This window comes from Lethenteron reissneri, chromosome 57, assembly GCF_015708825.2.
Source record: "Lethenteron reissneri isolate LAM-NWPU_2019-01 chromosome 57, ASM1570882v1, whole genome shotgun sequence".
Lineage (NCBI taxonomy): Eukaryota > Metazoa > Chordata > Hyperoartia > Petromyzontiformes > Petromyzontidae > Lethenteron > Lethenteron reissneri.
In genome coordinates, this window is record NC_083835.1 from 5,454,383 (window position 1) to 5,475,058 (window position 20,676).

Here is a 20,676-nt window from a genome sequence, read left to right on the forward strand (position 1 = left end):
CAAGATGTATTGTAAGAGTCACTTTATTTTTCATTAATATTAAATAAGTGAAGTTGCCTTTACATGCTTAAGCTGTTAATTTATCCATTGCATGGGTGGACCTTATCCTTATCAATCATCCAGACATTTGCCCCCCCTGAGAGATTTTGCAGGAGCCGCCACTGCATAGAACCCATGCAGAATCGGGCAAGGAGCATCTCGACTGCACGCATGGAGAGGCACGGCAGCCCTTCGCCCTGTGAGGCACCATGGGTTTGCTTGCCGCCAGTTCAAGCAATACAATACGTCCATCAGATGAGTACCTGGTACCCGATGTATGAAAACGTCGCCACGAGGGAGACAAAGGCGGTCGAGCGTGGTGCTGGCCACCCACACCCAACCTTAATAGGTGCTCCTAACTCACTACAAACAGCACTTGCCCCTACAGCCTGTGAAGGCTATATGGGGGGATTTTTGTCTTTGCGTCTACTGCCCCACGCATGCGGCAACCACACCTCCATTTTGTACTTTAAGGTGGCGGTGGTGGCGACTGTGGTGGTGGTGGTGGCCGTGTTGGTAGTGGAGGCCCTGGTGGCTGTGGTGGTGGTGGTGGTGGCCGTGGTGGTGGTGGTGGCGGCGGTGGTGGTGGCCGTGGTGGTGGTGGTGGCCGTGGTGGTCGTGGTGGTGGCGGCCGTGGTGGTGGTGGCCGTGGAGGCCGTGGTGGTGGTGGTAGCCGTGGTGGTGGTGGTAGCCGTGGTGGTGGTGGCCGTGGTGTTGGTGGCCGTGGCGGTGGTGGTGGCCGTGGTGGTGGTGGTGGCCGTGGTGGCGGTGGTGGCCGTGGTGTTGGTGGCCTTGGTGGTGGTGGCGGCCGTGGTGGTGATGGCGGTGGTGGCGGCCGTGGTGGCGGTGGCGGCCGTCGTGGTGGTGGTTTGCTTTTTACGACTTGCTTAGAAGTTTCCCGCCAAAATTCCCCCTCCCCTCCTGTCTGCCCGTTTAAAATAAAACACAGCAAGAGGCCTGAAATGTGTGTGTGCGCACGTGTCTGTGCATGTGTCTGTGTGTATGTATATCTGTGTGTGTGTACATCTGTGTGTGTGTGTATGTCTGTGTGCATGTGTCTGTGTGTGTATATGTCTGTGTGCATGTGTGTGTGTATATATCTGTGTGTGAGCATGTGTCTGTGTGTGTGTACATCTGTGTGTGTGTGTACATCTGTGTGTGTGTGTGTATATCTGTGTCTGTGTGCATGTGTCTGTGTGTGTGTGTGCACATGTGACTGTGTGTGTATATCTGTGTCTGTGTGCATGTGTCTGTGTGTGTACATCTGTGTGTGTACATCTGTGTGTGTATATCTGTGTCTGTGTGCATGTGTCTGTGTGTGTGTATATATGTATGTGTGCGGAGAGCGGTAGTGTAGAGGTTATCGCGCTGCGTTACGAACCCGGCGACCCGAGTTCGATACCCGCGCAGGGCCAACACCAAGTGACGATTATCTGAACCAGTCCTGGGCCTCCCCGAGGTCAACTCAGCCTAAAATGAGTACCTGGTGCAGTGCCGCATGTAGCTAGTGCAGGGCCTGTAGCATTTGTTATAAATGGGCCCTAAATTTAATAACATAACTATTAAAACACACATTTTTTACTTGCATAGTAAAGTAATTTTATTTTTTCATTTGCCATACAGCCAGATAGTACGTCAAATCGATAACCTTAAACACCCAGTCGTTCATCTTCTTTGTTCTTTCGGTAAAGTCTTTACCGAAAGAACCAAGTCTTTACCGAAAGAACCAAGTCTTTACCGAAAGAACCAAGAAGATGAATCCCTGCAGTCACGAAAGCTTTAAATCGAAACCCAGTCGTTCGTCAAAGTTGAAGGCGGTATAGCACTATAGTAATAGAGCAAGTGCAGAATCACTGAACCAGAATTGATAGCCTGAAAGCATTTAGCGCCGGGGCCCTTTGAAGTGCGGGGCCCGTAGTATATGTAGCTACTTGTGCTACTAGGATCATCCGGTACTGACCTGGTGCGGTGTGTAGTAAACATCGCCACTGGGGAGACAAAGGCGGCCGGGCGTGGTGTTGGCCACCCCACCCCCTCGTGTGCCGTGCCGGCCTTCATAAGTGGCGCTACTCGCTAGCAGCTACATCTTCGTTTTGAATTCACCACTAACCTTTTGACGAGTGATTTCATCGACCTATCATTCTTTATTGTGGGCTGTTTTATTTTTTTTATGTATCCGCATTGTATTTAAATGTCTGCCGCTGTTTTTGCATCTACCGGGATCCGGGTTTTATATCTCTCATCAACATTGCCGATCATCTCCATCATCCATCATCATCATCGTGATCGTCGTCGTCGTCCTCATCATCCATTCCCCATTTGAGGAACATCATCTACTGCTTTGAAGGTGGACGATGATGATGATGATGCTTGGATGCTGCGTGTGTGCAGTTGGAAGAGAGAGTTCCGGTCAGGTCTGGTGTTAACCAAGAGGCCACAGTAGGCTCTGTGCCTAAGGGCCTACGAAAACTATGACCAGCGTTTTTGTTGTTGTGTTTGAATGATAAGAAAAATGTAACCAAGATATATCTTCACGATCGATGGAAATCAATGGCATCCTTTTTAAAGCTGCGTCATCCGAAGTGATGATCATAGTCATAATCATGGTAAATTAGTAATAATCATCGTAAAAAAAATTGTTGAAGAAATGTTCCCCGAAATTATTTTTAGGCTAATCTTGTTTTTTCTCTCTCTCAATAATTAAAATTTTAATCTGCTTATCTGCGGCACACAGCGTGCGCTTCTATCGAATTAGGGCTCGGACTAAATAATGAACGTGCCACTAAAACGACATCTGTCCAGCGGCTGAACAAAGTGTACGTGTGAAACAAGAGCGTGGCAACGGCGGTAGTAGTAGAGTGACTTGAGCAGCAGTAGCAACTTTTGGAAAGTTATCACTGAAGTCCTACGAAACAAAAGTGTCTAGGGCCTACAAGAACATTAATCCGGCCCTGGTTCAGGATGACCAGTCCAGTTACGGAGAAAACGCCTCCTGATTCTAGAGGGTTTTTTTTACTTTTCGTCGTTTTTTGTCAAAGTTGAAACGGCATTGAAGCATCTCGAGGGTTAAGCCTGAGCTGGCTAATACCAGCATTTTTGTTTTATTGTTGGTGCTTATCAGCAGCAGGCAGTGCGCACGTGCGCACACACCGTAACGTATCTTGCTGTTAAAAGGTCTGAGAACATTTTCATGGGAAATTTACTGGACAGTATTATAAACTAAATTGAAACTGCCTTGTTTTTTTATTTCGCCAGGTGAGGCCCCCAACTTAACTACAGAGATGTTTTTCAGAAGCGACCTGCCCATCGCAAATGATAGCTCAACGAGAAGTGGCAAATCACGTGGAAATGTATAGCAGGCAGATACTCTCAATGCGTGCTTCTAAATGTGGAGGGGAAAGACCGGAGGACCCGGAGAAAAATCCACACGACCACGGAGAGAGAGAAAGAGAGACACGCAAACTCCAAATATACAAAGGCAGGCGTCAGGGTCGGGATGGATCCCACGACCTCCTGTACACCAAGCGAGGTAGTTAACATCTCCTAGCCACCGTGATGATGATGAGAGAGAAAGAGACACAAACTACAAATATACAGCAGCAGGCGTCAGGGTCAGGATCGAACCCACGACCTCCTGTATACCAGGCGACGTAGTTAACATTGTCTAGGCACCGTGATGATGATGAGAGAGAGACACGCAAACTCCAAATATACAGCAGCAGGCATCGGGGTCGGGATGGATCCCACGACCTCCTGTACACCAAGCGAGGTAGTTAACATCTCCTAGCCACCGTGATGATGATGAGAGAGAAAGAGACACAAACTACACATATACAGCAGGCGTCAGGGTCAGGATCGAACCCACGACCTCCTGTATACCAGGCGAGGTAGTTAACATCTCCTAGCCACTGTGATGATGAGAGAGAGAGAGACACAAACTCCAAATATACAACAGCAGGCGTCAGGGTCGGGATGGATCCCACGACCTCCTGTACACCAGGCGAGGTAGTTAACATCTCCTAGCCACCGTGATGATGATGAGAGAGAGAGAGAGACACGCAAACTCCAAATATGCAGCAGGCATCGAGGCTTAAACCCCCACTGTCGTTTCTGAGATTGGGAGCATTCAGGGTGTACTGTATCCAAAGGGCGCCGTGATGGCAAGATGTTAACAACCTCACCTGGTGTACAGGAGGTCGTCTGTTCGACCCTGACGCCTGAAAATTTGGAGTTTTTGTGTTTCTCTCCCCGAGGTCGTGTGGATTTTTCCTCCGGGTCCTCCGGTTTTTAAATCCTTTATATTAAGTTTGCTTGCTTGCGTGCTTGCGTGCTTGCTTGCTTGCTTACGACCGTGCAAATCTTTCGGTCGTTTTTTAACCCACTTCCCGTGATTTTGCACACAGACTCGTTGTGCGAGACAATTAATGTTCGTGAAAAAAATTTCCAAAATTTTACACTGTTTAGGGAAAACAAATTAAATATTTAATTACCAATTGCTTAATACTGGCAGACAATCATCTGACCCATAGGTGGCAGCCATCTCAAGCCAGAGGACGAGAGGACTCTAGCCGCCACGCATATAAAGTATTTATAGTGAAAAACTTTGTTTTTACGGGTTATACTTATTTCCCTCCACGTTTAGAATCGATGTCACCACGCGTTTGAGAGTTGTTACGTCGTAGCTGCTGCTGTAGATGTCTCCACGCTAAGCCACCCCGTTGAGCTATCGATTGTGGATAGCCTGGTTGCTTCTGAAAAAATAGCGACATGCCAGCCTTTTGGCGTCATCTGGTCCAACATCATGTGAGACTAGGCTCTATTGAAAGCTGTCTCGGGTGTGGACCAATCAACTTCAAGGACAGTGCATACATTATCAGAGTCATGTTTTTAGTTTGCATTACGACCGCAGGTATTGTGGTCAATGCAAACATGACCCCTTGTAAAAAAGGGTGTCAGTTTTGTTGCCAAATAGAAGGGTATAAAACCAATTATCATATTTTTTACTGGCAAATGAGGTTCCAATGGTGTAAATGCTTACCCCGATGGTGCATTGTCTTTGAGTTGTGCGCCTTTTGGTGTCATCTGGTCCAACCCATGTGAGACTAGGCTCTATTGAAAGCTGTCTCGGGTGTGGACCAATCAACTTCAAGGACAGTGCATACATTATCAGAGTTTTTTGTTTGCATTAAAAAGGTGTCAGCTTTGTTGCCAGATAGAAGGGTAAAAAACCAATTATCATGCCAGCTTAGTTTTAAGGCCTTACCTAGTAAAAAATTTAAATAGTTTATAGGTTTTTAGTTGTTGTTGTTGTTATCCGGTGGTGGGCATACGCCAACGTCATTTAACCGTGGGTATTCAACTGTAAAAGTGAACGTTTGAACAAAAATATGTAACAGATAAGCCTCTGTCACCACAAGTGAAACGTGCACGCCCCTAATAAAATAAATACAGTGAAACCGGCCGGGCAACTCGGCTAGAGAGCGAGCGGCTCGTAGTTGCGTACGAGTTCAACTCCTGGTTGCGGGTTGACTCAGCCCATCATCATCATCTCCCCCCGGGGTCGATAAAATAGTAACCGCTTTGCGGCGGAGTCCGACGGCGGTTGTCCCCATGGAGAAACTCTAAAACTGAACTAGAATTTATTTTTTTGGCTTTACCGGGTGCAAGGGCCCCGCCGAGTTGCGTAGCTTTTTGTCAGAAGCGACTCTGAATATCGCAAATGATAGATAAACAAAGTGGCGGCTTGCCATCATCATCATCGTCGTCGTGGTGTGGAATTGTATAGCAGCAGCCAAATGCTCTGAACGCGTAGAGACCCATAGAGATGCATGGATACGCAAAGAGATGCATAGAGACCCATAGAGATGCATGGAGACCCAAAGAGATGCATAGAGACCCATAGAGATGCATAGAGACCCAAAGAGATGCATAGAGACCCATAGAGATGCATGGAGACCCAAAGAGATGCATAGAGACCCATAGAGATGCATGGAGACCCAAAGAGATGCATAGAGACCCAAAGAGATGCATAGAGACCCATAGAGATGCATAGAGACCCATAGAGATGCATAGAGACACAAAGAGATGCTTAGAGATCCATGGAGGTTCATAGAGACCCATAGAGATGCATAGCAGCCGTTAGGGTCGGAATCCAACCCACGACCTCCTGTACACCAGGCGAGGTAGTTCCCATCTCGCCTTTCGCCCCTGCTATACGAATGTGGAATTTCCACCACTTTCTCAAGGCGCGGTGGGGGGGGGGGGGGGGCAATTAGTGCCTCAACAGCCCACGTGGGCAAAACAAACAATAACCGGGGGGGACTTTAATGTTTTTTTTTCTAGACTTTATTTTTAAATCAATAAAAAAAGCCTCGTAATGTTTTTATTTCGTTTATTTGGGCCTCGATACTCGCAGGCGGCGATGTGTTCTCGTGCGCGCTGCTGCGGACGTGAGCCGTGTGAACGGAGGGGGGGGGTGGGGGGTAGACTCTTGAGATGCGGTCAAGGCGGGGAGCCGCATTTCTGGACGTAGCGTTCTTACGACAGCTGCGCGCATTAAGCGTGACCGCAGCAACAACAACAACAACTGGAGAATTTTAGATGTAGATATCTTTTTAAATCCTTTATATGAAGTTCGCTTGCTTGCTTGCTTGCGCGCTTACGACCGTGCAAATCTTTCGGTCGTTTTTTAACCCACTTCCCGTGATCCAATCGAGCTGACATTTTGCACACAGACCCGTTGTGCGTGACAATTTATTTTCCACTTTTTAGGAAAAAAAAAATTTCAGATTTTATTTAAAATACCAATGTGATAAAAATGAAACTCTTACTCAAGAAAAAACAATGAATAATAAAATAAAACCGATGCCACACATATAAAGGATTTATAGTGAAAAACTTTGTTTTTACGGGTTAATTTTTTTTATCACGCGTTTCTTATATCTTGGCGGTATTTAATTCTCGGCATAGGGCCCTGTGCTTTGTGGCACCAAATCCTCGCCTGGTGTACAGGAGGTCTTGGGTTCGATCCCGACCCTGACGCCTGCTGTATATTTGGAGTTTGCGTGTCTCTCTCTCATCATCATCACGGTGGCTAGGAAATGTTAACTACCTCGCCTGGTGTACAGGAGGTCGTGGGTTCGATCTCAACCCTGACGCCTGCTGTATATTTGGAGTTTGTGTGTCTCTCTCTCATCATCATCACGGTGGCTAGGAGATGTTAACTACCTCGCCTGGTGTACAGGAGGTCGTGGGTTGGATCCCGACCCTGACGCCTGCTGTATATTTGGAGTTTGCGTGTCTCTCTCTCATCATCATCACGGTGGCTAGGAGATGTTAACTACCTCGCCTGGTATGCAGGAGGTCGTGGGTTCGATCTCAACCCTGTGACACCTGCTGTACATTTGGAGTTTGCGTGTCTCTCTCTCTCCGTGGTAGCGGAACGATACGGTAACGCAGCGCCGGCAGCGTTACCTTCCGTTGTTTGTCCCGCCATCTCGCTACGTCGTATCTCGCCAAACTTTATTGCATTTCACTGACCCGCGTTGTCTCAGCGCGGTGAAATATGGTCAAACAACCCCTCCACCCCCCCCCCCTCCATGACTTGCACATTATGGATGGATGGGGGTGGGGGGAGTCATCTAACAGTGGATTGACAGAAGGGGCTGTATGTTTACACTTAAAAAATAACTTTAAATTTGACCAGGTAAGGCCCCACTGAAGTGCTTTGCTATTCTTCTTGGTTCTTTCGGTAAAGTCACGTAGAAGGGAAATAATAAAATAATAAAATTAAACATAATAAAATACAATTCTCACGACGTTTCGGCCACAACGCAAGCAGCCGTCCTCAGGTGAAGAACAGGGCTGTCGGAAAGACATTCAGACGTTGTCTTTCCGACAGACCTGTTATTTTATTATTTCCCTTCTACGTGACTTTACCGAAAGAACCAAGAAGATGAATCTCTGCAGTCACGAAAGCTTTAAACTGCTTTGCTATTTTTCAGAAGCGACCTGGCTATCACAAATCATATCCCAACGAAGTGTCTTATGATCATCATCATCATCGCGTGGAGATTTTCAGCAGCCACATAATCGAAACACGCGACGTCGATTCTAAATGTTTAGAGAAAAACCTGAGGACCCGGAGAAAAATACACGCGATCACGGGGAGAGAGAGACACGCAAACTCCAAATATACAGCAGCAGGCGTCAGGGTCGGGATCAAACCCACGGACCTGTGTACATAATCTGGATATTACGGCATATGTTGACTGGATTTAAGAAATTCCTTACCGCAAACATTTTTTTACATAAATTTCGATGTTGTTGGAGCTGTGTACTTTTAAATCAAAACAAATTTCTTTAGAAACTGGCTCATTGACGTTCGTTTGTTGACCTTCCCCCACCGCCCCCACCCCCAGCGTCTCTAATTATCATGGTTGGCCATGTACGGTGCGAAAACAGTTCAACATACGTACGCACACAGAGACCCACTGACACCAAGACCCATAGAGACACCCATAGAGACCCACAAAGACACCCATAGAGACCCACAAAGACACCCACAGAGACCCACAGAGACACATACATGAGCACGATTGGCCATGTACGGTGCGAAAGCAGTTCAACATACGTGCGCACACAGAGACCCACTGACACCCAGGCCCATAGACACACCCATAGAGACCCACAAAGACACCCACAGAGACCCACAGAGACACCCACAGATTAGCACAGTTGGCCATGTACGGTGCGAAAGCAGTTCAACATACGTGCGCACACAGAGACCCACTGACACCCAGGCCCATAGAGACACCCATAGAGACCCACAAAGACACCCACAGAGACCCACAGAGACACCCACAGATTAGCACGGTTGGACATGTACGGTGCGAAAGCAGTTCAACATACGTACGCACACAGAGACCCACTGACACCCAGGCCCATAGACACACCCACAGAGACCCACAAAGACACCCATAGAGACCCACAGAGACACCCACAGATTAGCACGGTTGGACATGTACGGTGCGAAAGCAGTTCAACATACGTGCGCACACAGAGACCCACTGACACCCAGGCCCATAGAGACACCCATAGAGACCCACAAAGACACCCACAGAGACCCACAGAGACACCCACAGATTAGCACGATTGGCCACGTATCGTGCGGACGGGCAGAGGATGTTCCCGTGCGATTGTTTTGAATTTAAAAAAAAATGTGCTTGCAGAATGTTGGACTTCCGCGGGAGAATCGGCGGTGGTTGCAGTGCGTGTTGGCGCGTGTCTCTGTGCGTGTTTGTGTGAGTGCGTGTCTCTGAGTGTGTGTATCTCTGTGAGTACGTGAGTGCGTGTCTCTCTGCGTGTCCGTGCGTGTCTCTGTGCGTGTCTCTGTGCGTGTGTGCGTGTCTCTGTGCCTGGGTATTTTGTACCATCGGACACTCCACCCCCACAACTCCCAATTGGTGATGGGGCAGTTGTGGAGAGAGTGGAGAGTTTCCCATACCTGGGCAGTGTGCTTATGACCGGCTCCAGTTTATCAGCAGAGGTCTCACTCCGAATCAGTCGAGCGGCAATATCTTTTCATCGGTTGCGTAACGCTGTGTGGAAGCTACCTGGTCTGTCGCTCCGCACGAAGCTTCGGGTCTTCTCGGCCACGGTCATTCCCTCCCTTCTCTACGCTTGCGAAACGTGGACCCCCCTAGTGGAGCATCTTCGCCGGTTGGAAACATTTAGGCTGGCCTGCCTACGATCCATCTTGGGTTTAACCAGGCTGGATTGTGTGAGGAGCTCACAAATCCTTGAAAGATCTGGGCAAAGTCCCATCAGTGAGCTCCTCCGGCAGGCAAGGCTGCGTTGGCTGGGTCATGTAGCCCGCATGCCCAGCCACCGCATGCCTAAACAGCTTTTGTTCGGCTGGATCGAGGGGGCTAGACGGGCGCGGCACGGGCTGGAGAAGAGATGGAGTGATGTGGTACAGGAGGACGTGGAGCTGAGTGGACTTGCCGATGACTGGTACCAGCGGTGTCAAGATCGGCCTCAGTGGAGGAGGCTCGTGAAGGACGCTACTGGGCAGTTGGAGGCAGTCGCCCTCCAACAACAACGGAGGGCGGAGGAGCGACGCTCACAACAACGAGCGGAGCGCCGGGTGGCTAAAGCACAGCAAGTTGGTACAGTAGGGGGCACAGGTGGTGCATCAGCCAGTCATCTCGGTCATCTCGGTCAGTCGACCCGTGGCACCTGGGTCTGCCCCGTGACCTCCTGCCAGCGGGCGTTCGACACTTCACGTGGCCTCAAGGTGCACTTGGCCTGGCACAAGCATCGTGGTGACGTCACCGCCACTTAGTGGCGAATGGCGGTTGTTGTTGTTGTTTCTGTGATGTGCGTGCGTGTCTCTGTGAGTGTGCGTCTCTCTGCGTGCGTGTCTCTCTGCGTGCGTGTCTCTGTGCGTGAGTGTCTCTCTGCGTGCGTGTCTCTGTGCGTGCGTATCTCTGTGCGTGTGTGTCTCTGTGAGTGTGTGTCTCTCTGCGTGAGTGTCTCTCTGCGTGCGTGTCTCTGTGCGTGCGTGTCTCTGTGCGTGCGTGTCTCTGTGAGTGTGCGTCTCTCTGCGTGCGTGTCTCTCTGCGTGAGTGTCTCTCTACGTGCGTGTCTCTGTGCGTGCGTGCGTGCGGGTCATCATGACTTCGTCTGGAATCAAACGAAGCGACAAATCAAAACAGGAGGAGATGGCGGCGTGGGCCGTCCCCGCGTGGCTTTAAAAAACACACGAGAAAAAAAACCCCTACATGACTATATTTTGACGGGAGGGTGGAGGGGTGGATAATGGCCCACAAATAGTCGCGTGCTCTTGACGTTTAAAACAAAGGGGGAAACAAAACAAAATTAACGGAGACAAACGCCTTCGCTTGCGGGAGCGTCGCCGTTTCCTTCAACGAAACAAGTCGGTGGCAATTCCACATTCCTATGACGAGGGGGGGGGGGGGGCAACCGTGCTTATTGGAGGCTAGCCTGGTCTTATGAGTTGCATGCACGTACGTGTGTTGAACTTCTTTCGCACCGTACGTAGCCAACCGTGCTAATTGGAAGTGCGGGGGAAGGATAACAATCTATGAGTCTCTGTGTGAGTCTATGAGTCTCTTTGTGAGTCTATGGGTCTCTTTGTGAGTCTATGGGTCTCTGTGTGAGTCTATGAGTCTCTTTGTGAGTCTATGGGTCTCTTTGTGAGTCTATGGGTCTCTGTGTGAGTCTATGAGTCTCTTTGTGAGTCTATGGGTCTCTTTGTGAGTCTATGGGTCTCTGTGTGAGTCTATGAGTCTCTGTGTGAGTCTATGAGTCTCTTTGTGAGTCTATGGGTCTCTTTGTGAGCCTATGGGTCTCTGTGTGATTCTATGAGTCTCTGTGTGAGTCTATGGGTCTCTTTGTGAGTCTATGGGTCTCTGTGTGAGTCTATTTGTCTCTTTGTGAGTCTATGGGTCTCTTTGTGAGCCCATGGGTCTCTGTGTGAGTCTGAGTCTCTGTGTGAGTCTATTTGTCTCTTTGTGAGTCTATGAGTCTCTCTGTGAGTCTATGGGTCTCTTTGTGAGTCTATGGGTCTCTGTGTGAGTCTATGAGTCTCTGTGTGAGTCTATGAGTCTCTTTGTGAGTCTATGGGTCTCTTTGTGAGCCTATGGGTCTCTGTGTGATTCTATGAGTCTCTGTGTGAGTCTATGGGTCTCTTTGTGAGTCTATGGGTCTCTGTGTGAGTCTATGAGTCTCTGTGTGAGTCTATTTGTCTCTTTGTGAGTCTATGGGTCTCTTTGTGAGCCCATGGGTCTCTGTGTGAGTCTATGAGTCTCTGTGTGAGTCTATTTGTCTCTTTGTGAGTCTATGAGTCTCTTTGTGAGTCTATGGGTCTCTGTGTGAGTCTATGAGTCTCTGTGTGAGCCTGTGGGTCTTCACGTGAGTTTATTTACGCGCGTATGTTGAACTTCTTTCGCACTGTACGTAGCCAACCGTGCCAATCGGAGGTCGTTTTCCTGCGGAAGATAACGCTCCCGAGAGCGTGGCGTGAACTCCGTGTTTTTTTCGCACGGTGTTTTGTTTGTTTGTTGTTGTTGTTTAACGTTAGCGCACACGTGACAGATTAGACGCGCCCCATGGTTCACGTTTCCACTGGTTCCGTAAACCGTAGCGGACGCGTTATCATCTCGTCGTTGTCTTCACTCCGTTATCATCTCCCCGTTGTCATCTCTCCGTTATCATCTCCCCGTTGTGTCCATGGCTGATCCCAAACCCCCCGCCCCCCTAACCGCCCTCCCCCCTCGCTGTCTCAAGCGCGAAGTCAAATTCCCATGCAGCTACCGACCGACCGACCGTAACGATTCACTTGACAGATTGTGAAATAAAACTTATCCGTTAACATCGGATGCTCGTGGTGCCAGGGTGTCTGCTGTCTTCCGTGTGTCCTTCTGCACCCGCGTGTGATTGCTTGTCCATCTGTACTTAGTTCTGTCTGTCTGCCCGTATATTTGTTTGTTATTACATCTGTCTGTCTGCTTGTCCACTCTACCAAACATTTTCCCGTCGATCTACATCTGTCCGTGTGTCCGCCTGGCTGTCTGCTCCTGCCGAACTCCGGCTGTCTCTCCCTGTCTCTCCAACTGTCCGCGCATCCGTCTCTGTGTGTCCGTCCATCTGACCGTACATTTGTCGGTCCGTCACTGCGTCCACGTGTCCGTCTATGTGGGGGATCTTTGTCTTTGTCCGTCCATCCGACCATGTGACTTGGGAAACATCCATTTAGTCTGTCTGCCTGTCTCTCCATCCACGTGTCCGTTTGTCCATCCGTCCGTTCACCTGGCCACGTCTCCCGTCTGTCTGTCTGTCTGTCGGTCCATCGCTCCGTCCATTCTAAACTCTTTTTAAATCCTTTATATTAAGTTCACTTGCTTGCTTGCGCGCTTACGACCGTGCAAATCTTTTGGTCGTTTTTTAACCCACTTCCCGTGATCCAATCGAAAGAACCAAGAAGATGAATCCCTGCAGCCACGAAAGCTTTAAATCTAAACAACAACTTCGCCGCTCCGGGCTTGCGATCGCGTGCCTGTGCGCAAGCGTTGGCGCTCGACACTTGGCGTGGCCTCGGAAGTGCACCTGGCCTGGCGCAGGCGCCGTGGTGACGTTCACCGTCGCTTGGTGGCGAATGTCAGCTGGTATCGGTATTGGTTTGGTGCTTGCTGACAGCACTTGCCACCCCCCCCCCCCCGCCTGCGCGCCGGTGGAGGTGGGTGGTGTTGGGATCTTTGTCTTCACGTTTTCAGTTTGTGCCGCGTGTTTGCGCTCAAAAACGAATTTCCCTGGCGCAAACCGAGCGCCGCTTCGGGTGCGTGAGAGCGAGCGGTGAGAATCTGCCCGGTTGCAAACGAGCGAAATGAAAACATCAGCTTTGTCCCCCCCCCACCGCCCTCTCTCTCTCTCCCGGCACTAGTGACACTTGTTGAATAACTCACGTAACGCATTCGATCGCATCGGGGTGCCACGGTGGCTCGGAGAGATGTTAACTGCCTCGCCCGGTATGCAGGAGGTCGTGGGTTCGATCCCGACCCCTGACGACTGCTGTATGTTTGGAGTTTGCGTGTTTCTCTCATCATCATCACGGTGGCTAGGAGATGTTAACTGCCTCGCCCGGTATGCAGGAGGTCGTGGGTTCGATCCCGACCCCTGACGCCTGCTGTATGTTTGGAGTTTGCGTGTTTCTCCCCGTGGTGGCGTGCACTTCTCCTGCACGTGCTCCGGTCTGTGATATCCACTCGCCGCTGATGTTAGCTGTGGCCAAGAATGAAATTCGGAGCGCCGGGTTCTCGACGCTGTGCGCTCATCATTGCACCACCGCTCCACCCTGAGTGGTGACGATCATGATGATGATGATGACAATCGCGACGATGAGTGTTATGATAAAAGTGATTAAGATGGTGACCATGATGGTGATGATGATGACTGTTGATGGTGATGATGATGGTGATGATAATGATGATGATCATGATGGTGATGATGATGGTGATGATGATGATGATCATGATGATGATGATCATGATGATGATGATCATGATGGTGATGATGGTGATGATGATGGTGATGATGACGGTGATTATCATGATGGTGATGATGACGGTGATGATCATGATGGTGATGACGACCGTGCTGAATCACGCTCATGATAACGACGACGACGATGATGACAATTGCGATGCCTGCCCTTTGACCCCTCTCCCCCCCCCCCGTGTCGCAGTGATGTCCCAGCAGCAGCAGCGCATGGTTCCCAGCGGAGGGGGCATGGGCTCCCCAGGCATGGCTCCGCAGAGTCCCCCGACCTCGGGCCCCCCACTCATGGCCTTGGGCAGCCCCCCAGCGATGGTGGCGCAGCAGCAGCAGCAGCGGCAGCAGAAGATGAGGCTCCAGCGGCTGCAGATGGAGAAAGACCGTCTACGCATGCGACAGGAGCAGCTCATACGGCAGGTGGGAGCGCGGGGTGGGGTGGTTGTTGGTCATTGGCTCGAACATCGTCATCATTAAATTTTGATTTAAAGCTTTCGTGACTGCAGGGATTCATCTTCCTGGTTCTTTCGGTAAAGTCACGTAGAAGGGAAGTAATAAAAAAAAACATAATAAAATAATTCTCACGGCGTTTCGGCCACAACGCAAGCAGCCGTCCTCAGGTGAAGACCAGGTCTGTCGGGGAGACAGCGTCTGAATGAAACAGCGTCTGAATAAAACATTCAGACGCTGTCTCCCCGACAGACCTGGTCTTCACCTGAGGACGGCTGCTTGCGTTGTGGCCGAAACGTCGTGCGAATAATTTTATTACGTTTTATATTTATTATTTTATTACTTCCCTTCTACGTGACTTTACCGAAAGAACCAAGAAGACTGTCATCATTGTCGTCGTCGTCATCATGATCGCCTTCTTCATGGCTGTCATCGTGGTCGTCATCGTCGTCGTCGTCGTCTTCATCGTCGTCGTCTTCATCATCATTGTCATCATCATTGTCATGGTTTTTGTCATAATCGGCATCGTCATCATCATAATCGTCGTCATCATCGTCGTCTACATCAACATCGTCGTCGTCAACGTCGTCACCACCACGGTCATTGTCATCATTCTCGTCGTCGTCATCATCATCATTGTCGTCGTCGTCGTTGTCATCGTCATTATCATCGTCATCATCGCCGTCATTATCATCGTTATCATCGCCGTCATTATCATCGTCATCATCATCGTCATCATCATCGTCATCATCATCGTCATCATTGCCATGGTCTTTGTCATAATCAGCATCGTCATCATCATAATCGTCATCGTCCTTATCAGTATCGTCGACATCTTCATCATCGTGGGTGGGTATGCTTATGTCTGGCTGATGGCGGGGGGGTATCTCTTGAAGTGCTGGGGGGGGGGGCTGTCAGTATTTAGTGGTGGGGGGGCTGGGGGGGTGGAATGTTCGAAGCGGAAGACTCAGGGCCACCGTGTCAGGTCTGGCGGCTCGAAACGGCGCGACGGCAAAACCCCTGGAACTTCCCCCCCCCTGCCCCCCCCCACCATCCAACGTCGTCTGAGCACGGGGGCCTTCGTGGGGCCTCCGTGGGGCCTTCGTTGGACCTTCGCAGGACAATCTATATATATAAAATCGCGAATCTGTCTGTCTATCTGTCTGTCTGTCTGTGTGTGTGTGTGTGTGTCGCCGGACCATACGCACTTTTATTGGACGGCGGTTGCCCCTGGCAACGGGTAGCGACGCCTTCGCCGCTTTCATTGGACGCCGGTTGCCCCTGGCAACGGGTAGCGACGCCTTCGCCGCGGGCTGCAGTTTCATTGGACGGCGGTTGCCCCTGCCAACGGGTGGCCACGCCTTCGCCGCTTTCATTGGACGGCGGTTGCCCCTGGCAACGCGTAGCGACGCCTTTGCCGCGGGGTGGACGCCATTTTGAATTACCGTTAAAAATAGGCGCACGCATTTACACGCGACTCTCACGTAAATTCATCAAAGTTTCACGTCCTCTTCAGGGTCGGTACATTAGAAAATTCTAGCGATTACACTGTATTATTGTAGCGCGGGGGGGGGGGGGGGAGCGGCACACGTACCCTGCCTCAGCCGAGTTGGAAAATCAGGCGATGCCGGAGGCTCTGCACGGTGCTAGGCCTCGACACCCACCACGCTACTCTGAGGTAAATTCATAAAAGTTACACATCCTCTACACAGTGGTGAGGGAGGGAGAGCGGTGAGGGAGGGAGAGCGGTGAGGGAGGGAGAGCGGTGAGGGAGGGAGAGCGGTGAGGGAGGGAGAGCGGTGAGGGAGGGAGAGCGGTGAGGGAGGGACTCCGCCTCAAAACGAGTAACTGGTGTGGCGTATTAACATCGCCACTGGGGAGACAAAGGCGGCCGGGCGTGGTGGATACAAGTCCCGGGCGAAGCCGAGTAGTACAGCTAGTCGTCATGTATAATAATAATAATAATGCACTATGAGACCTCCTTTACCAGTGGCAAAATATAATATATAATATAGTAGTAGTGTTAATATTCTTAGGTTTTTTTCGGTAAAGTCACGTAGGTAAAAAATTTAAATTAATAAAAAGTAAAATAAAAATAAAATAAAAATCACGACGTTTCGGAGGCAACACAAGCTTCCGTCTTCAGGTGGAATAGTCAGCACGATAGCTGTATCACTTGATGCTGTGACTGTTCCACCTGAAGACGGAAGCTTGTGTTGCCTCCGTAACGTCGTGATTTTTATTTTATTTTTATTTGACTTTTTATTAATTAACATTTTTTACCTACGTGACTTTACCGAAAAAACCTAAGAATATGAATCCTTGCAGTCACGAAAGCTTCAAATCTAGAAGTAGTGTAAATGCTTAGCCCGAGCTCTCAATACTCTGATAGTGCGCTGTTTTTGAGTTGTACGCCTTTTGGCGTCATCTGGTCCAACACCAATGGAGACTAGGCTCTAAGGAAAGCTGTCTCGGGTGTAGACCAATCAACTTCAAGGACAGTGCATACATTATCAGAGTTGTGTGTTTTTGTTTGCATTATGACTGCAGGTATTGTGGTCTATGCAAACATGACTCCTTGTAAAAAAGGCGTCAGTTTTGTTGCCAGATAGAAGGGTAAAAAAACAATTATCATTATCAGAGTTGTTTCTTTTTGTTTGCATTTTGACTGCTTGTGTTGCGGTTATTGCAAACATGATGCCTTGTATAAAGGTGTCAGTTTTGTACCAGTTTAAAGGGTAAAAACCTACTACAATAATAATGCAGATAATAAATTAAGAGGGCGAACGCCACTTGGAAAAAATTGTTCTATCTTCCAATTATTAACACGAAAGAATGTTTCGATTTAAAGCTTTCGTGACTGCAGGGATTCATCTTCTTGGTTCTTTCGGTAAAGTCACGTAGAATGGAAATAATAAAATAATAAAAATAAAACATAATTGGTTCTTTCGGTAATGTCACGTAGAATGGAAATAATACGTGACTTTACCGAAAGAACCAAGAAGATGAATCCCTGCAGTCACGAAAGCTTTAAATCGAAATCGTCACCGAAAGTTTTGCTCGGGGTTTCTTTTCTTCCGGCTCACATCCGCCACCCAGTGGCAAGTGGCCGAACGACAGCGGGCTCGGGTCTTACGAACCGAATCTGGAATCGGAATATTTTAGATTTTTTTTTATATCCCTGGAGGAATCCCCGATGAGGCTTTGAAGCCGTTTTTTTTTTACCCCCACCCCCCCTGAAACCAGAATCGAAATATTTATTTTCACTGGAGGAATCCGAAGAGCTGTCAAGCTCTTTTTAACACGTAGGCTTTTCGCGACCAATATCGTCCATAATACAGTTTTTTTTGGGTAAGATCGCGTAAATATAGAAACGTGTCGTTAAACCCGCCACCACCCGACACAGCCAATTAGTTAGGTTAGAGTGGGGGGGGGGGTGGGGGAGAGTGGGGGGGGTGGAGGAGAGTGGGGGGGGAGTGGGGGAGAGTGGGGGGGGGGAGTGTGGGGGGGGGGGGAGAGTGGGGGGGGAGAGTGGGGGGGGGAGAGTGGGGGGGGTGAGGGAGAGTAGGGGGGTTGGAGAGTTGGGTGGGTATTACCGTGGCTAGGAGATGTTAACTACCTCGCCTGGTATACAGGAGGTCGTGGGCTCGATCCCGACCCTGACGATGCCTGCAGTGTATGTGGAGTTTGCGTGTCCTCTTTCCCCGTAGTCTCGAGGATTTTTCTGCCAGAGGTCCTCCCTCCCCTCCCTCCCCTCCCTCCCCTCCCTCCCCTCCCTCCCCTCCCTCCCCTCCCTCCCCCCCTCCCTCCCCCCCTCCCTCTCCTCCCTCCCCTCCCTCCCCTCCCTCCCCTCCCTCCCCTCCCTCCCTCCCCTCCCTCCCCTCCCTCCCTCTCCTCCCTCCCTCCCTCCCCTCCCTCCCCTCCTTCCCTCCCTTCCCTCCTTCCCTCCCCTCCCCTCCTAAAATCCGACTTGATTCTGCACCCAGGAGCGCGTGCTGAGGACTCAGCTCCCCATGGACATGGAGGCTGTACCGCAGCACCCCGTGTCGCCGCCCGGGATGGTGGCGGACATGCGCGCCATCACCACCAGCTCCGACCCCTTCCTCAGCAGGCATGAGGCTCATCCCCCGCTCACTCGAGTCGCTGCATCCGTTGAACGCGTCGAGTTTGAAACCCGCGCGGTCTCTGTGCGTCTCTCTCTTTTTTTTTTACGATCAGTGGAAACAAGAAGATGCTCGGTGTTTTCGGCACTTTGCTTCGTTCATCATTTAGTAAAAATTTTTTTTTTTACTTGGCTTTATGTAACCCCCCTCTTGCTCACTCTCTCGCTCGCTCTCGCTCGCTCGCTCTCTCGCTCGCTCGCTCTCTCGCTCGCTCGCTCTCTCTCTCGCTCTCTCTCTCGCTCTCTCTCTCGCTCGCTCTCTCGCTCGCTCTCTCGCTCGCTCTCTCGCTCGCTCGCTCGCTCTCTCGCTCGCTCTCTCTCTCTCGCTCATTCTCTCGCTCACTCTCTCGCTCACTTTCTCGCTCTCTCTCTCTCTCTCGTTCTGCACGCAGCCCTTCTCGCAGTCCGACGGCCTCCGACGGGTAGCTCATATCAGCACGCAGAGCTCCCCGTCATCTGCCACCGAGCACACGGCCTCCTCCATCGCCCACTGCCCCTTGCGTCTCTCTCTGTGTGTGTGTCTCTTGTGGGGAGAGGTGGTGCAGCGGTTAGCTCTACGCTGCGCTACGAACCCGGCGACCCGAGTTCGATTCCCGCTCTCGGCCAACGATTATCTGACGATTATCTGAACCGGTTCTGGGCCTCCCCCTAGGTCGACTCGGCCTCAAATGAGTACCTAGCGCGGTGTGTAAACATTGCCACTGGGGAGACAAAGGCGGTCGGGTGTGGTGCTGGCCACCCACCCCCCTCGTGTGGCGTTCCGGCCTTCATAGGTGCTCGCTAACAGCACTTGCCCCTAAAGTCAGTTAAGGCTACACGGGGGATCTTTATCTTTTTGTGTCTCGACGGGTCTCTATGTCTCTATGGATCTGTGAGTCTCTATGCATCTCGCTGTGTCTCTTGATCTCTGTGTTTCTCTGTGTGCCTGGATCTCTATGTCTCTCTCTCAGTGTCTCTCTGGATCTCTCTGTGTTTCTCAGTGTCTATGGACCTCTATGTATCTTTCAGTGTCTCGATTGATCTCTATATATCTCTGTGAGTCTCTATGTATCTCCCCATCTCTCTCTGTGTCTCTATGGATCTCTGTGTATCTCTGTGTATCTGTGAGTCTCTATGCATCTCGCTGTTTCTCTATGGCTATCTCTATGTATCTCCCTGTCTCTCTGTGAGTCTCTATGTATCTCCCGTCTCTCTCATCGTCTCTATAGATCTCTGTGCATCTCTGTGACACCGCGGGTGTCTCTCTGTGACCCAAATGAGACTTCCCCCATCTGTTGAGCTGGGGGTTTATGCCCAAAAAAAAATCTACGTTCGAAACTTACATCCGCCCGTCTTGCGTGCGTGTGCGCGTGTGTGCATGCGTGTGTGCCTGTGTGTGTGTACGTGTGTGTGTGTGCGTGCGTGCGTGCATGTGTGCGTGCGTGTGTGTGTATGCGTGTGCGTGTGTGCGTGTGCATGTGTGCGTGCGTGTGCATGCGTGCGTGTGTGTGTGTGCGTGTGCGTTTGTCTATCCGCTGGGCGGACGAGCAGCGGCGGGACGTTCCACTCGCGTGACGAGAGCACGGACAGCGGCCTGGGCCTGAGCAACTACAGCCTGCCCCGCACGCCGGAGGACTTCCTGGGCAACGTCGAGGAGATGGACACGGGTAGCGCTGCCGTACCCTCCCCCCGCACCCTCCCCCCGCACCTTCCCCCCGCACCCTCCCCCCGCACCCTCCCCCCGCACCCTCCCCCCGCACCCTCCCCCCGCACCCTCCCCCCGCACCTTCCCCCCGCACCCTCCCCCCGCACCCTCCCCCCGCCCGCTCCCCCCGCGCCCTCCCCCCGCCCCCGCCCCCCGCACCCTCCCCCCGCACCCTCCCCCCGCACCCTCCCCCCGCACCCTCCCCCCGCACCCTCCCCCCGCACCCTCCCCCCTATCCGCCACCCCGCAGCAAACCTCCAGTTGGCAC

At 50.9% G+C, this 20,676-nt stretch overlaps 1 protein-coding gene across 2 annotated transcripts in view; it reads left to right on the forward strand.

The window, feature by feature from the left end:
- Positions 1 to 20,676, forward strand: part of LOC133357275 (transcriptional coactivator YAP1-like) — a 54,913-nt gene that overhangs the window by 20,028 nt on the left and 14,209 nt on the right. For both annotated transcript variants that reach the window (XM_061575141.1, XM_061575142.1), the window contains 3 exons: positions 14,306 to 14,532; positions 18,549 to 18,673; positions 20,255 to 20,370. In XM_061575141.1, coding sequence (XP_061431125.1) covers positions 14,306 to 14,532; positions 18,549 to 18,673; positions 20,255 to 20,370 — 468 coding nt within the window. The remainder of the gene's footprint in view (positions 1 to 14,305; positions 14,533 to 18,548; positions 18,674 to 20,254; positions 20,371 to 20,676) is intronic.